Source organism: Caretta caretta, chromosome 8 (assembly GCF_965140235.1).
Source record: "Caretta caretta isolate rCarCar2 chromosome 8, rCarCar1.hap1, whole genome shotgun sequence".
NCBI lineage: Eukaryota > Metazoa > Chordata > Testudines > Cheloniidae > Caretta > Caretta caretta.
This window is the reverse complement of record NC_134213.1, coordinates 54676163-54690615: the sequence shown is the minus strand read 5'-3', so window position 1 is coordinate 54690615 and position 14453 is coordinate 54676163. Positions and strand designations below refer to the sequence as shown.

At 48.6% G+C, this 14453-nt stretch overlaps 1 protein-coding gene across 2 annotated transcripts; it reads left to right on the top strand.

Annotated features, from left to right (window-relative positions):
- Positions 1-4637: 4637 nt before the first annotated feature.
- GLUL (glutamate-ammonia ligase) lies at positions 4638-13897 on the top strand. 2 transcript variants are annotated; one of them, XM_048860024.2, is made up of 7 exons: positions 4638-4794; positions 6949-7139; positions 8515-8676; positions 9599-9745; positions 10271-10398; positions 10626-10825; positions 12266-13897. In XM_048860024.2, exons 2-7 carry the CDS (start codon positions 6974-6976, stop codon positions 12582-12584), a joined length of 1122 nt encoding a protein of 373 aa, XP_048715981.1. In that variant the 5' UTR covers positions 4638-4794; positions 6949-6973; the 3' UTR covers positions 12585-13897. The 2 variants fall into 2 exon arrangements, with proteins under 2 accessions (XP_048715981.1, XP_048715982.1); XM_048860025.2 differs by having other exon boundaries at positions 4659-4803.
- Positions 13898-14453: the final 556 nt, after the last annotated feature.

The window sequence follows — 14453 nt, the reverse complement described above, 5'->3', positions numbered from 1 at the left end:
TATTGAACAGGTAGGTGCATTATGGATGTGTTCTGCCTTCTTCTGAAGCATCTGGGATTGGTCACAGGCTGAGACATGACACTGAGCTAGGTGGGCCATTTTTTCCTCTAATGCAGTATCTCCATTTAAAAATATATCTTTTTATTAAAAGTGACCTTAGAGCTGGTGAAAGATACCAGAGATTGTCCTTATTTCTTTGTATTGTATTAGTGCCTAGAGGCTCCAGCCAGGATTGGGGCCCCATTGTGCTAGGTGCTGTACAAACAGAATAAATGGACAAACCCCTGCCCTGCCATACAGAGTTTACAGTCTAAATAGTCCTGGAGCCTGAAGTTCTCTGTTTAACCAGTGAATAGTTACAGCATGAGCAGTAGCTGTGCAAGCTGCCCTGCCAATGAGCCTTAACTATGGCCACTAGTAAAGAAAAGAATGTTCTTTTCATGCTGTTTTGATCCTTGACTTCTCAGCTAGAACTGCCAAGCAGGCTGCTGAGTGTTGCTGAAGGAGGGGATGACTTCTGAGATATGGCCATTTGTGTATTAAAAGAACTGGGGGGAGTACACCATTTCATAGGGCACCAAACCAGCATTAGATGGTAACAAAGGCCCCAGTACTACATGCAGACACTTAATCCTGCCCAGGGTCCTGCTATAGTCAATGGGGTTTGGCCCAGGTGCTGATGGATTCAGCTTTAGCATCAGGACTACCTTTGTACACTTGCCACTCTGGGCTAGATTTGAATTCATTGCTGTGTTGCCAACTCTCGTGATTTCATTGTGGAGCTTGTGATTTTGAGGTTTTTTTCGTAAAGCCCCCAACTTCTGGAGTCACGTTATTACCTACGAAACTCAGTTTTCATTGCAAAAACAGTAAGTTTCTAACTTGGCTGCAGAGAAAAGCCTGGAAACATGAACAGTGAAGTTTCTAATACGGGAAGACATACACAAAGAACCCAACACTTATTATCTTTAAACTCTTGTGATTTTTAGGCCAATCTCATGATGGGGCCTGACTTGTCATTTTTTGAATGCTTGGGATTGTCAGTACTGGAATTGCTGTCCTAGAGATGAAAGGCTCCATGTACCAGCCATTACCAGTCCTTTCCAGTCTCATCCCTGCCATGGCAAAGCCTCTGTTCTGAAAATATTTTAAGATGCCCAAAGTAACAGCTTGGGTAAGTGAGGGGATAGAGGCAGGAGATAAAGACAAACATTCCCCCAAAGATTACAAATGGGTAGGAAGAAAGAATAAAAATGTGCATGTTTTTCCCACCCCCTAAATGCTACATTGTCTTTCAAAGGCATTACATAAACATAACATGGGGAGCTATGCTGATATATACCCCTTCTAAGTGGGGCATGGCGGTTGTCCTCATCTTCTCAGTTCTTGGACAGGCTTTTTCTCTAAAATTAAACTCTGACTAAAATGAGGGTCAGTGGAGCACACAAGAGGGAATGAGGAATGAGTGATCTGTGCACCCACAAAAATAAACTGTAACTGAGGAGGGGAACGCAAGCATGTAAACAAGTGAAATGGAGCTGGCTAAGGAAACGTATAATTCCCCCTGAGGTCTCACTGGAGGCACTGTCCTTACACCTGCCAGGCTAGGCCTTTCTCTCTATTCCTTGTAAACAATTCCTGAATAAGAGAAGAGTGCCTGGGAGGTGTAATGAATACTGAACAGAACAGAATGTGCAGAATACAGCATAGCACAGGGCTATTTGCACTGAAAATGTCTCTGTTCCAATGTGAAACAACAGGCGTTGAATAACAGAGAGAGTCTTGGAAACAGAAATGGGGGAAAATCTCTTTTGGAATTTCCCCAGGGGGAAGAAATCAACTGACAAATGCCAGGTAATGCATGAAGAGGTTTTTAATACCCTGGAATCTTCCGATCACTCTAATCAAACACCAGGACTCTTGAACTAAAATCTAGAAAACAATGAGATTTAAAATAGATTGAAGTGTGTGTGTGGGGGGAGGGGAGGGTTAATTGCATCAATAAACTGAGCTCATTTGCAACTTACTACTTGTCTATTTCAGAGAAGCTTTAGCCATCCAAGCTAGTATTTTTCTGATGCACCTTCACTGCAGAGCTGAGAAAAACAGACTTGAATATAACCCAGGTCCAATGTACCTTTAATTACAAAATTTGCTGGGTTGATCTTTCTGCTGCAGTCTCCAGAGTCCAGTTATGCAGCAGGAATGCTGGCTCAGGCGTGGACTGACCTGGTCTCTACACAACAACTGATACTTAGTCTGTTTTCTCAAATGACCAAATCTGACCTGGCCTCTAGTTCAGTATAACGTGCCAGTTTATCTGTCCACGGTTTGGGTCAGGAATAAAAGAGGTCACTCAGCATCAACTTCTGAGTAGTGGATGTGAAGAGCAACAATGCATGCGCAGGATGAGGAGTGAAATGGACCCGTCAGAAAGGAGGAGGAAACAAAAACCAAAGGAGAATTGAGGCAATGCAAGTCATAGCCTCACTACCTCTCTCATATGTCTGGTAGCAGGTATTAATTAGTACCTGCTTAACCCATAATAGAAGGGGGGTCGGATCTTTCTTCTATAATGACTGCACTGCGTAAGAGCTTTGATTGGCTGCAGTGGGCTATTGTTGTGCTATAGCTAAGCAGTACAGGCTAGTGCTGAAAGGTCTGGGTTCAAATCCTGTTATCAAGCCAGTTGGTTACAGGTATGCTGGATTTAATGCATCCCTTTGCTTTTGTATCTACATTTAAACCTGGGCTTTCTAGGCTGCAGGAAATTGCATGTTGGGGGACAGGAGAGGAGGTCAGGTCTGGGGGCATGTCCCTTTACTCTTCCTCCAAAATGCTAAAGAAACATGATGTGTACCTATTTCTTACTCAGCTGATGGGGAGGGTATATAGACATCAGCCTTGGGACTAACCCTGGGGAAGTAACATGCTTGTATTGCCCTCCGTGTGAGCTGATGTGCAAAATAATTGGCTCCCTGTGTAAATGCTGCCGCCCCTTTTCCAAGGAGGAATTTGGGCTGTTAAGGGGGACACACTACCTGTGAATTGATGCAGCTCCATAAACTTCAGTGATACTATCTCACTTCGTACCCACCAAGGATCTGGTCCCCTCTGACTGCAACAAGCACTAGGGATGTGCAGTGCCATCTTACCTGTCACCACCTTGCTGAGAGTGCCCCCTGGATGCCCAGAGAGCAGGGAGCAGTGGCAATCAGATTTCCTCTTTGAAATAGGTAGGAGCTGAGAGAAGTGAGAGCAGTGTTTGTGCTGAAAAGCTCATTTCCGGGGACGGCTGGAGGCGAGAATCTTGGTGAAGTTCAGGTCTCTGAGCCTTTGTACTTCCAGGGTTTGGATTTCTAAGGGCTGAGAAATTCATTCTCCTCTCCCCCCACATTCTGAGATTATTCTAAAGCAATCCAGGGAGCAGCCCCAGTGCCTCTTGTGATGGGGGAGGATAGGCAAATTGAATGCAAATGGTGCACTGCAGTGGCCTCTGAATCCTGATTCTTATGAATGTGCTGGAAAGTGAGGAGGGCAGAGCAGAAGTGGGAGAAGAGACCATTCGCAGGATGGAAAAATACTGGCCAGCCCTTCTAGCAGGCCATACCGACCACTGTGTGCTTCCCTGCCATCCCGAGTCCTAGGATGTCAGCCTCCCTGAATTCCTGGTCGCTGCTGACTCCATTTCCCCTCCTCCCTGCCTAGCCAGGATATGAAATTTAATTAAATGTGCTCAAAGCTCCGTTGTTTTTGTATAGCCAGGGGGGAAAGCTGGGTACTCAGCTGGCACCTCCTACCCCTGCCAACTATGGGTGCCCTAGTTCAGCAGCTTTCCCCTCTCTGCCCTGCTTAGCGAGCAGGGCTTGTTTTTGTGCATGCAGTTATATAAAGAAAGGGCAGCTGTTAACATAAACGCTTTGGAAAGAAGGGAGAGTTGATCCTGTCCCCACTTTCCAAGAACCGTCAGAGGAAAAAAATAACCCCCTCCCCCTGCTTTCTAAACCCGGCTTGGCCTTTCCCTCCCCAGGGGCACCAAGTGACTGGGGAGAGTTCTCGCTTGCCAGAAAAGAGCGGCACAGGGTGTGTAAACAGACAACCGGAGATTTGCAATGCTGAGAATCCAGTGGGAGAAGCGGGGGGGAACTTCACCCTAAACAGAGTTTTATTGTTACCACAATTACAATGCAAATCCCGAGCCGCACCTTCCTTGGGCGGCAGCGCCAGCAGAGGCCCAGGGCCGCTGACTCTGGGGTGCTTCCTTCGTTTTAAAAGCGGGCACAGGAAGGCCCGGCCCACACCGCTCCCGGGATCGCCCCGCGGGGCTCCAGCAGGCGCTGCCGGGGGAGCAGGCTCCGGCAGAGGGGCCAAGGCTTGCACAAAGGAGCCAGTGTGCGGCTGCAGGAGCAGGCGGCTCATTCTCCGCCCGCTGCCGCCCTGAGCTTGTTTTCCTCTCCCCGCTGGAGAAGGCGGAGTCCCCAGCCCCGCAGGAGCTCGCTCTTGTTTTCCTCTCTGCCGGCCCGGCCCGCCTCTCTCCCTCCCGCCCCCTTCGCCCTGTCTTCGCCGGCCCAATGGCTGGGATCCAGGGGCCGCCCATCAGCTGATCGTGTCGTGCTCATGTCTGGAGGAAGCCAATCGGACAGCCCGGGGGCCGGCACGGGCAGCCGATAAATGGGCCGGCAGGGAGCCGGCGCCGCCAGAGCCGAGCATGGGAGCGCCTTGGGGGAAGTGAGCTGTCGCCCGTCCACCCACCCAGCCGGCCGGCCTCTCCTCCGCATCGCCGCCCCCTGCTCGGTAGGCAAGGTAGCACGGGCGGGGGGTGGATGTCGGCCCGCGCTCTCCCATGGACTGGGTCAGGTTGGGTTTGCGGGGGAGGTGGACTGGGAATGCGCTGTCGCCCCGCGCCTGGGGGGTGCTCCGGGCTGCTTTGGCGCTGTTCGCAGGCAGTGGGGTGGGCTAGGAGGACGCTTTGCTTAATGTGGGGTTTTGCTGCTTTCCCTTAGAGGATGGCCCCGCTCCTCTTAAACCCGTGCACCCTGCGTCTGGCAGGCCGCTCGTACAGCAGCAGAGATATGCCGCAGGGCTGGGTCCCCCGCGGGGCTCGGGTCTGCAGTGCTGTATTAAAAGGATGGATCTTGTGTTTCATTTTCTGAAATGCCTCTCAGTGTCTGTCCCTATTTCATTGTCTTGCTTCCAGTCAGTCTCCGATTCCTCGAGCAGGGAGATTCCTGCCCTGACGACAAAGGGACGGCTGGGTGTGTGGTACCTGTATTCCTGATGGTGTCTGGGGCAGGTACACCGGCATAGCTCCCCTTTCCAGGCTGCTGTGTTTAGCTGCTTTATGCCCCAGAAGCAGCCACTCCAGGGGGCAGCTCCGATTTAGCTCTGTAAAGGGGAGAAGGAAACTAGGTCGTTCTAGATCTTCTAAGGGGCTCTCTTTGCTCTGAGCTTCCTGGGGCAGAAGATCTCCTCGCAGTTGCTCTGCACAAGGCTCCTTAGCAGTTTCCTTAAAAAACTGGGAGTGCAGGCTCCGAAAGAAGGAGAACTGGAGAGGAGGGATTTGCGTGAAGAGAGGAAAAAGCCATAGACCAAATTTCTTGCTGACCATAAAGAGAAGCCGTGGGGGGCAGCAGTGGGTCCTTCAGTTGGAAGCTTTTACAGGGCCAAACCTGGTCTGCCACGGTAGAGGCATGCAATCAAATTGCCAGTAAATGAAGTGACAGCGAGGGGGGTGTGGAGGGGGAAGGAGAATCCAGAGAGGTTTGTATCTTGGGGGGTGGTCTGCCTTCTGGCCAGTTGTAGGGGAGAGGCAGGCTGGTTCCGAGACCCTAGCTGTTTCCAGGCTGGAGTCAAAGCAGTGCTGCTTTTATTGCCAAGAAATAAATAAAGGCAGGGAAGGGGCTGAACAAAATCTTGTCTGTGCCGATCAGAGGGGTGGCTGCTTCTGAGAGTACCAGAGAGGGCTCGACTTGGTGGCCTGCTGGGAAGGCTGGAATAGCATTGGCGAGGGCCAGCAGGGCTCCATGACCCCCAGCACAGCTGCTGGTGTGACAGAGGCAAATCTGCATTCCTCATATGGGACAAGGGAGTACAGTGTCTTCCGCCAAAGCAGCTACTTCTCAGAGTTAGGGGCTTTTTCCCCGAATATGCAGAGCCAGGGGGCTGTAAAAGATCCCCAGTGACCTCAGCTTGCATCCTCTGAATCTGCTACAGCTCTCCCTGCCTCCAAATGCTCCATGGCTGAGGGGCCTCTTGAGTCTCTGCTGTTCAAAGGTTACTTACTTTGCCTTGGGCTGTAGTTAGGGGCCCCTCATCTTCCTTAGATAACAGTATTGTATATCTTCAGATCACATGGTCTGGAAATGGGCTGTCTGGCAAATGGTCCTTACTGGAATGGGAAGGACCGCAGAAGGCCCTGTCTAAGCTAAAGTGGGCAAAACCTCTGTGCAGTGATGGAAAATGTATGTTCTGAAATTGCATTTTGTGAGTGCAGAGTTCACGGTGGAGTCAAGGAGCCCTTCTGAGGGGCTGTTGATCTTTTAATGCTCATAGAGCTAGAGAGGGAAAAGAACAAGTCCATCAGCTGCCAGGGCAGGACCCAACCCCTCAGTAGATGAGTTCTCGGATATCCTGAGATCACAGGAAATCTTTGAAGCCAAATGATTATTGTAGCTGGTCCCAAACCATGTTGTTGAACTGCTGTATTGATCCACTGTCTGTTTCCTGTAGTGTAATCTACTGTATTTAGATTCACAACTGGTGTAATCAGCTATGACATTGTCTGGGATATTCTAGCATAAGTGTCTAGGGGACACTCAGTACACACATCTCTCTCCTGTTGCTGAGCTGTGAAGATCTCCCAGGTGGTCCTTTTCTTGTACATGGGTGTGAGAACCCACTTGGAGCACAGAAATATTCATGGTTGGTTTTTCCCTCCCCTTCTGGCAGGACCCCAGTAACGCACCCCGCAGCCATGGCCACCTCCGCAAGTTCCCACCTGAGCAAAGCTATAAAGCAGATGTACATGAAGCTGCCTCAGGGTGAAAAGGTGCAAGCTATGTACATCTGGATTGATGGGACTGGGGAGCACCTGCGCTGTAAAACCCGGACACTGGACCAAGAGCCCAAGAGCATTGAAGGTAAGAGGGCAGGTGTGTGACTGACGCAAAGCGAATGCTGGGACTACAAGCAGTTGCACCCAGTGGGTTTGCAGCAATATAGGGCTTGGCTTGGGGTCGAGCATCTGACCACAGAGCTGCAAAACACTGCTGTGCAGTTGGAAGGCAAAGCTCCTTTTTGAGTTAGGGTGCCTCTCCCACGTGGGGGAAATCTGGACCAGAGACAGTCAGTGCATTCCACCCCTCGAGTTCTTTGTATTGAGTGCATAGCTCCCATCTCACTCCAGCGTGTGTTTGGGAAAGGGGACAGGCTGAGCAAGATGCACTTCATAATCTCCTGATGCGGAAGGAGATCTGGGAGACCACTCCTTTCCTTGTGGGGCAGAGTGTAAGTAGAGCTGGGAATCGGTGACGTGTCCCCATCTGCTAAAAAGGGGTGTCTGTCTGCAGGGTATTACCAGCCTGCTGGCTCTTTACCTGTAAATCTCTTCTTCTGGCCCTGGGGAGATAATCTATCCAGTGTAATTAAGAGCTTGTGTGTCTCAGAACAAACAGCCCCGACTGACATAATAGCATTTGGATTTCTTCACTTGTTGCCATGGCACTGGCCAGGACAGTTATAAAACCAAAGCACTGTGCATGAGCAATCGGAATTATCTCCCCGCCCACCGAGGAAGTGGCTGGCACAGCTTGTTTGGCACCCACAGCACATGGAAGGGGATAACAATGGGGGCAGAGTTGAAGCAGCTGTGAAGGAATTAAATGTGGTCACCCTGCAAAAGCAGTATTCAATAGTGGGGCCTAAGCCATGCTCAACTGGAGGGGCATAGGTAGTGTGAAAGGGATGTTCACTCCCCACAAAAACTGAAGATGTTCCCCCTTCAGGCAGCTCTAGGCCTTGTGCATTCTCCCAAGGTTCCCTTCACCAGCTCTGTGCAGTTGCATCAATGTGGAGGAGCATGTTTCAGGGCCATCCAGGACTCTGGAGACAACTGAGGACACCGGATTCCCTCTTTCTCATTGCTTTTGTCTTATAGCATCTCCCTGACTTCCTTTGTTTTGGCTAGGGAAACCCATCTGGGTCTTCATCTTACCATAGCGTGTTGGGTACAAGATAGGAAGTGTTCGTCAAGGACGTCTGCAGTGCAGTTAGCTGAATTGGACTTTGCTGATGTCCCAGCTTTTTGTTTTTCCACAGGGTGTCAAAGAGCAATTTCCTCTCCCATCTTTCAGTGGGAGCAAAATCAGCAAAAAGTACAGTGTGTGTGCGCCAGTGTCCTTTAACGAGCAATCTTTTTTTACACAATGGTTGTGCTGAATCTGCTGGTGAACTCCTCTCGGTTTTGGAAAGCTGCTAACATAAAGGGGTGAATTTTTTTTTTTTCTCCTGCTCTAGATCTGCCTGAGTGGAACTTTGATGGCTCGAGCACCTTCCAGTCTGAGGGTTCAAACAGTGACATGTACCTTCTCCCTGCTGCCATGTTCCGGGACCCTTTCCGCAAGGACCCCAACAAGCTGGTTCTTTGTGAGGTCTTAAAATACAACCGCAAGTCAGCAGGTATGGTGCAGTGCCTCCCCAAGAGTGGCTGCAATAGTACTGGGAGGGGTGAGAAGGTCTGCTGCCTCTTGGAGTAGAGGAGGGTGGAGGGCTAACTGTAAAAAAGTAGTTAATGGAAGACTTTACCAAGCACCATTACAGCATTAATGCTGTACAAGACCTACAAATAATCCTGCCATGAAGAGCTTAGATATAAAGAAAACAAGATGCAGTAGGCAATACCAAGGGAGAAACTTAGATGTTTATCTGTTCTGGTCTAGCCCCTCTTGTCACTGGCAACACGTAGATGGGAGTATGACATGGGTCAGTGCTTGGAAATACTGAAGGACTCTTCAAGAGGAACTCCAATGCTGGGAGAAATCTGGGGACTGGGAAATCATTTCATGGGGCAGCATGGAAGGGAGTGGGGAAAGAAGTGAATTGAGTGGTATCACTGATTGGAGGGGATAATGTGTACCTGAGGGAACAAAAACCTCTGATGTGTGAGATGCAGGCCTGGTCATGGATGAGGAGCTTCTGGGCATATGATTGCCAGCATATGGTTCAGGAGACTAAGAACATTTTGGAACAGTACAAGGAAGTCCATAAGATGGCACCACCACCCAATATTTAAGGCCAGCGGTCCTACCTACCACTTAGATTTTACATTGGCTAATGATGGTGGGGACAGAGCAGTCTCTTTGGGTCTGAATTTCTGGGCTTCCCTAGAGGTATGGGTGGGGAAATGATTTCCCCCAGACAGCCTGTATGGTAGTGGCTTTGTCCGGAATACATTGGCAAGTCATAGCTCCCATAGTGGGATAAGGATCTGGGCTGTTCCACCAGAGCAGCTCACCAGACTTTTTTTTTTTTAAACCAGTGGGATGCCCAGTGGCGAGAACGTTGCTGAGCTAATAAGCTTTGTGCTTCTCTCTCATTCTAGAGACAAACCTAAGGCACACCTGTAAACGGATTATGGATATGGTGTCTAACCAGATCCCCTGGTTTGGAATGGAGCAGGAATACACTCTTCTTGGGACAGATGGACATCCATTTGGCTGGCCTTCCAATGGCTTCCCTGGGCCCCAGGGTAAGCTTTCAAGAGCTAATGTCTGAACTAGTAATGAGAGCTCTCATGAATATTTAACCCCAAATCATAATGTTATAGATCATTAATGAATGGGATTAAGTGGAAATGTTTAAAGTGAGACGAAAGATTCAAGGAGTTGCTAAAACTGGATCACCAAAAGCTATGCTGACAATGACCAAAACTAAGCAACAAAAGTAATCTTTTTAGAGACTGTATGGTAATCTTATGACATATAGACCAGATTCATATCCAGTGTTAGTTCCATTAGTCTGCAATTCATTTAAATATGACCAGTTGGGCAGGGTTTTCAGAAGCAGGAGCCCAAAACCCACCGACTCTGAATGGAGTCACACTCTGAAGGCATTTTGTTCTTCCGCTACCCCAAACGAAAGCGGTATAGAGACTTACTTGTGACCTGTGCCTTCTGACAATCCTTTCCTAACTATACTCTGTGCTCTTCAAATAGCTTGTGATTGAGTTCACTGAAGACTATGTTCACCTTTCTTGTGCTCTCTGGCACTGCAGGTCCATATTACTGCGGCGTAGGAGCAGACAAAGCCTATGGCAGAGACATTGTGGAAGCGCATTATCGTGCATGTCTCTATGCTGGTGTTAAAATTGGAGGAACAAATGCAGAAGTGATGCCCGCACAGGTAACTCTTTTGGTTTTACCAGCCATTGCAGTCAGCTGGCCCCGGCCAACAATGCAATGCAGAAGCTCATGATGCTAAATCCTGCTGCTACAGTCAGTATGTACCCTGGGGCTTTGCAAACGTTGAGTGTGCAGGAGGGTGCAGAGGGGGTGAATGGCACCTTGCAGCAAATGGTTCCTCACCAAACTGAGCCAATGATTTCTGTGGTTTTTTTCTCTGCTCTCTAGTGGGAATTCCAGGTGGGCCCATGCGAAGGGATTGAGATGGGGGATCACCTCTGGATTGCACGCTTCATCCTACATCGGGTGTGTGAAGACTTTGGGGTAATCGTGTCCTTCGATCCCAAACCCATCTCTGGGAATTGGAATGGAGCCGGTTGCCACACCAACTTCAGCACCAAATCCATGAGGGAGGAAGGAGGCCTCAAGTAAGTTTCTCTGCAGCTGGGCTAGTTGCATTTAGGGGGGAGGGATAGCTCAGTGGTTTGAGCATTGACCTGTTAAACCCAGGGTTGTGAGTTCAATCCTTGAGGGGGCCATTTAGGGATCGGGGGCAAAAATTGGGGATCGGTCCTGCGTTGAGCAAGAGGGTTGGACTAGATGACCTCCTGAGGTCCCTTCCAGCCCTGATATTCTAGGATTCTATGCTCTGTCTGGCAAGCTCATCGAGGGAAAGTGAGTTTTACCAACAGCAGCAAGATTTCTACAGAGCTGAGACTGCACTTGAGGCACTAGTTGGCTTCCAGAGGAATAGCAACATCTCTTGCTCCATGCAAGAGATTTTTGGCTTGAATACCCCAGAGATTATAGATTTTTACAGGTACTGAACTCCCTTCCCACTGTAGCTGTTGCACTCAGAGGTTGTCTGCACTGAAGATTTGAGGAAATTCCCAGTAGTGGTCTAACACTGGTACAGATCCACCAACACTAGCAATGGTGGAAGTGCTAATAAACAAGGGGCAGCCATTCTTACCACTGTCTAGCACTGGATTACTCACCTCTGTAAAAAGGCCTGTATTCCGTCTATAGTAAGCATTTCTGGTGCTAGTCCAAAGGAGGGAGAATTTCTGCCTCACTGTAAACAAGGCCGAATATTGAAAGTAGATTCTGATTGGACTATTCTTAGACCACTGGCTTACAGATTCCACTGTACTTGAGAGTCTGGGACTTTCAGGGACCAGATTGTACTCTTCAAGTACAATGGAATTCTGTTAAGGATCAATTTGGGCATTTCTCTGCCCACTCCTCTCCTGTAACTTCAGTTGGTGCATTCAGATTATCACAACACCTGCAGAACTCATAAGTTCCTGAAATAATAAAACGTGTCAAAGCACAACCTCTCTTCCCAAGAATAAAGGAAGCTGTACCAGGCATATTTAATGGAAATGCAACTCAGCCAAATTATTGGTTCTAACTGGCACCCCCACAAGCTGTAATGTTCTTTGACTTCAGTCAGTGAGTCTTGCCTGCCTTTGGGATCTCCTCTCACCCCCCCCCCCCCCCCCAAAAAAAAAAAAATTCTGAGAGCTTCACTGGCCAGAATAGGCAAGGAGGGGGGAAAACCCAACTCCACATGCAGGGGAACTGGCTGTAGATAAGTAAGATTTGAACCATGTAACCAAGTGATACTTTAGGAACCTGAATTCACTGTAGCTCACTAGCAATGAGAGAAAGGGGCCCATGGCTGGTACTAGCGTGAATGGGAATGATTGCAGATAAGGGACTGAAACAGGGGGTTTGTGTGGTTTTGGGTGGGTCGTGGGAGAAGGCAGGAACTCTCCCACTTGGCTAACGTTATCCATGGCCAAGTGAAGAGCAGCACAGCCCGTGTTCTTGCCAAAGGCTCACAACCACCCACCTGTCTCCAGGCATATAGAAGAGGCCATTGAGAAGCTCGGCAAGCGGCACCAGTACCACATCCGTGCTTACGACCCAAAAGGGGGGCTGGACAACGCCAGGCGCCTGACTGGCTTCCACGAGACATCCAGCATCCATGAATTCTCTGCTGGCGTGGCCAACCGTGGGGCCAGTATACGTATCCCCAGAAACGTGGGCCAAGAAAAGAGAGGCTACTTCGAGGACCGCCGTCCCTCTGCCAACTGCGACCCTTATGCTGTGACAGAGGCACTAATCCGTACGTGTCTTCTCAGCGAGACCGGGGATGAGCCCTTTGAGTACAAGAACTAAGTGAACTGCCCCCTGACAGACACCGCCTACCCCCCAAACGTCCCTTCTAGATGTAATTCTGAGGGCACAAGTTACCACTTTCTTTGTGTCCCAGTAATTCGTGTTGTGTTGGGGGGGAGGGAGCATTTAGTTCTGGTCGATGTCTCTTTATTGTTGATGCTTGAGAGGAGGAGTGTGCTTTAGAGAAGAATTTTAACCACTGTTTTGTCTAGTTCATCTGTATGTCTGACAGGACCCAGTGGCTTCCATGGACACAGGGTGATAGGCTGAAGGAAGGTGAATGGACAAGAGGCTGTAATGGGTTTTGCCCAAGAGAGTAACTCCCATGATAACATACATAACTAAGCTCTCCATAGACCAATTGCCCTCGGATTAGGGTTATTAGGGGAGAAAGGAGTAAAGCAGCTATGATAGATTCTCACCCCTTTGCACACTTACATGTGGTGGGAAATTTCCTTTCTCTGGCTTTGATAAGACTTTTGGGCGTCTTCTTGCGTTCTACTGTCACAGCTAAATGTGGGAGCTGGTAGCAAAATTCCTCCCTGCTCTGTCATTGGAAGCCACTCTATCTCCTGTGTATAACACAGAGTGAGTAGTATTTTTTTATATTTAAATGTAAAAACAAAAGCTATATATATAAATTTTTTTTTTAAAAAAAAATGACGTTCCAATAACTCAGCCAGCTAGAGCAGGCAGGGTTCCTGAAGGTACTGTTGGAGGTGAAACTCCAGCATGGGCTAGAGCAGAGGGTAGAATGGGGGGCAGGGTGTCCAGGGGGGGAGAGTTTGAAGTGTGGCTTTGCCATTCCTGGCAGGACATCGTTTCAGCACTTGGAAGCTAGCGGTAACTATCGTAAATTAAACTCAAGCTGATGTGAGCGCGTAGCGTGGCTGAAACACAAGGAGGATGTTCTAAATTATGAGTTGGCTGGTCAACTTAATTGTGTTAGCAATGGGGTCATGAGTGTTTTATTTTCCAGTGGGATTAGCATATCACTAAAGCAGAGCTTTTGATAAAAAGAAACAAGTTTTAGATTTTAATAATGTTTTAGGGTTTCTAAAGTTGTACAGTTTACAGAGACCATTAGTGTTAACTGTTGGTATGTCCTGGCACACAAACTGCCTGCCACCTAGCCAGGACTACTCTAAGGAAGGGGCTCTGTTCCCCTGCTGTCCCCAGGCTGCCCCTAAGTTCTCTCAGGGGAATGCCTAGTGGGTTCAAATGTTCCAGGATTTTGGATGGTGCCAATATATGCCGTTGCATTTGGACTTACGAATAGTTTCTTTTATAATAACAAAAAACCTTAATTCTGACGACTTCTCTGTGGTTTTATTCCTCTGAAATGTCACGTCATGGGCTTTTAACTATCTGGAGGGATTTCAGCCTGGATTTATTCTCTCCTGGGATGAGATGGGGAATCCTGGACACATGCTCGTTCTCCGGGCAAAACGCCATAGCTGGCCTGGAGGAACTCCTAGGATTAGGATTGCCAATTTTGGTCAGATGTGTGTTTCATTACATGACATAATTTTTAATTAAAGATTAACTTTAATCCAAGTAGGGGTGCTATCCCACCCCAGATGAGCTGGGGAACTCAGATGTGGGATTTTCATTTAAAAAGCCTCCCAAAATCTGAAGCCATTCAATTATGTAAGAACACATTTTTACAAAGCTGTTTGGCCAAATTCAGCTCATTATGTCTGCATCTGTGTACCTGAAATGGGGCTGTGACCTGCTATTGTTCACATTAGTTTTCCTCTAATTGTCTGCCCCTGAAAGAATCCACCAAATCAAACCCCCTTCTCAGAAGAGGTTAATGCAGGAACCTGGGACTAGTAGCAATGCCTTGCCTCAAAGTTATCCAAACAG

What these genes read in the sequence shown, in the direction of transcription:
- GLUL (XM_048860024.2), top strand. Translation starts at nt 6,974, where the DNA reads ATGGCCACCTCCGCAAGTTCCCACCTGAGCAAAGCTATAAAGCAGATG. An exon ending in TGGCTTCCCTGGGCCCCAGG is followed by an intron (nt 9,746 to 10,270) that starts GTAAGCTTTCAA and finishes CTGGCACTGCAG; the next exon opens with GTCCATATTACTGCGGCGTA. An exon ending in AGGGAGGAAGGAGGCCTCAA is followed by an intron (nt 10,826 to 12,265) that starts GTAAGTTTCTCT and finishes ACCTGTCTCCAG; the next exon opens with GCATATAGAAGAGGCCATTG.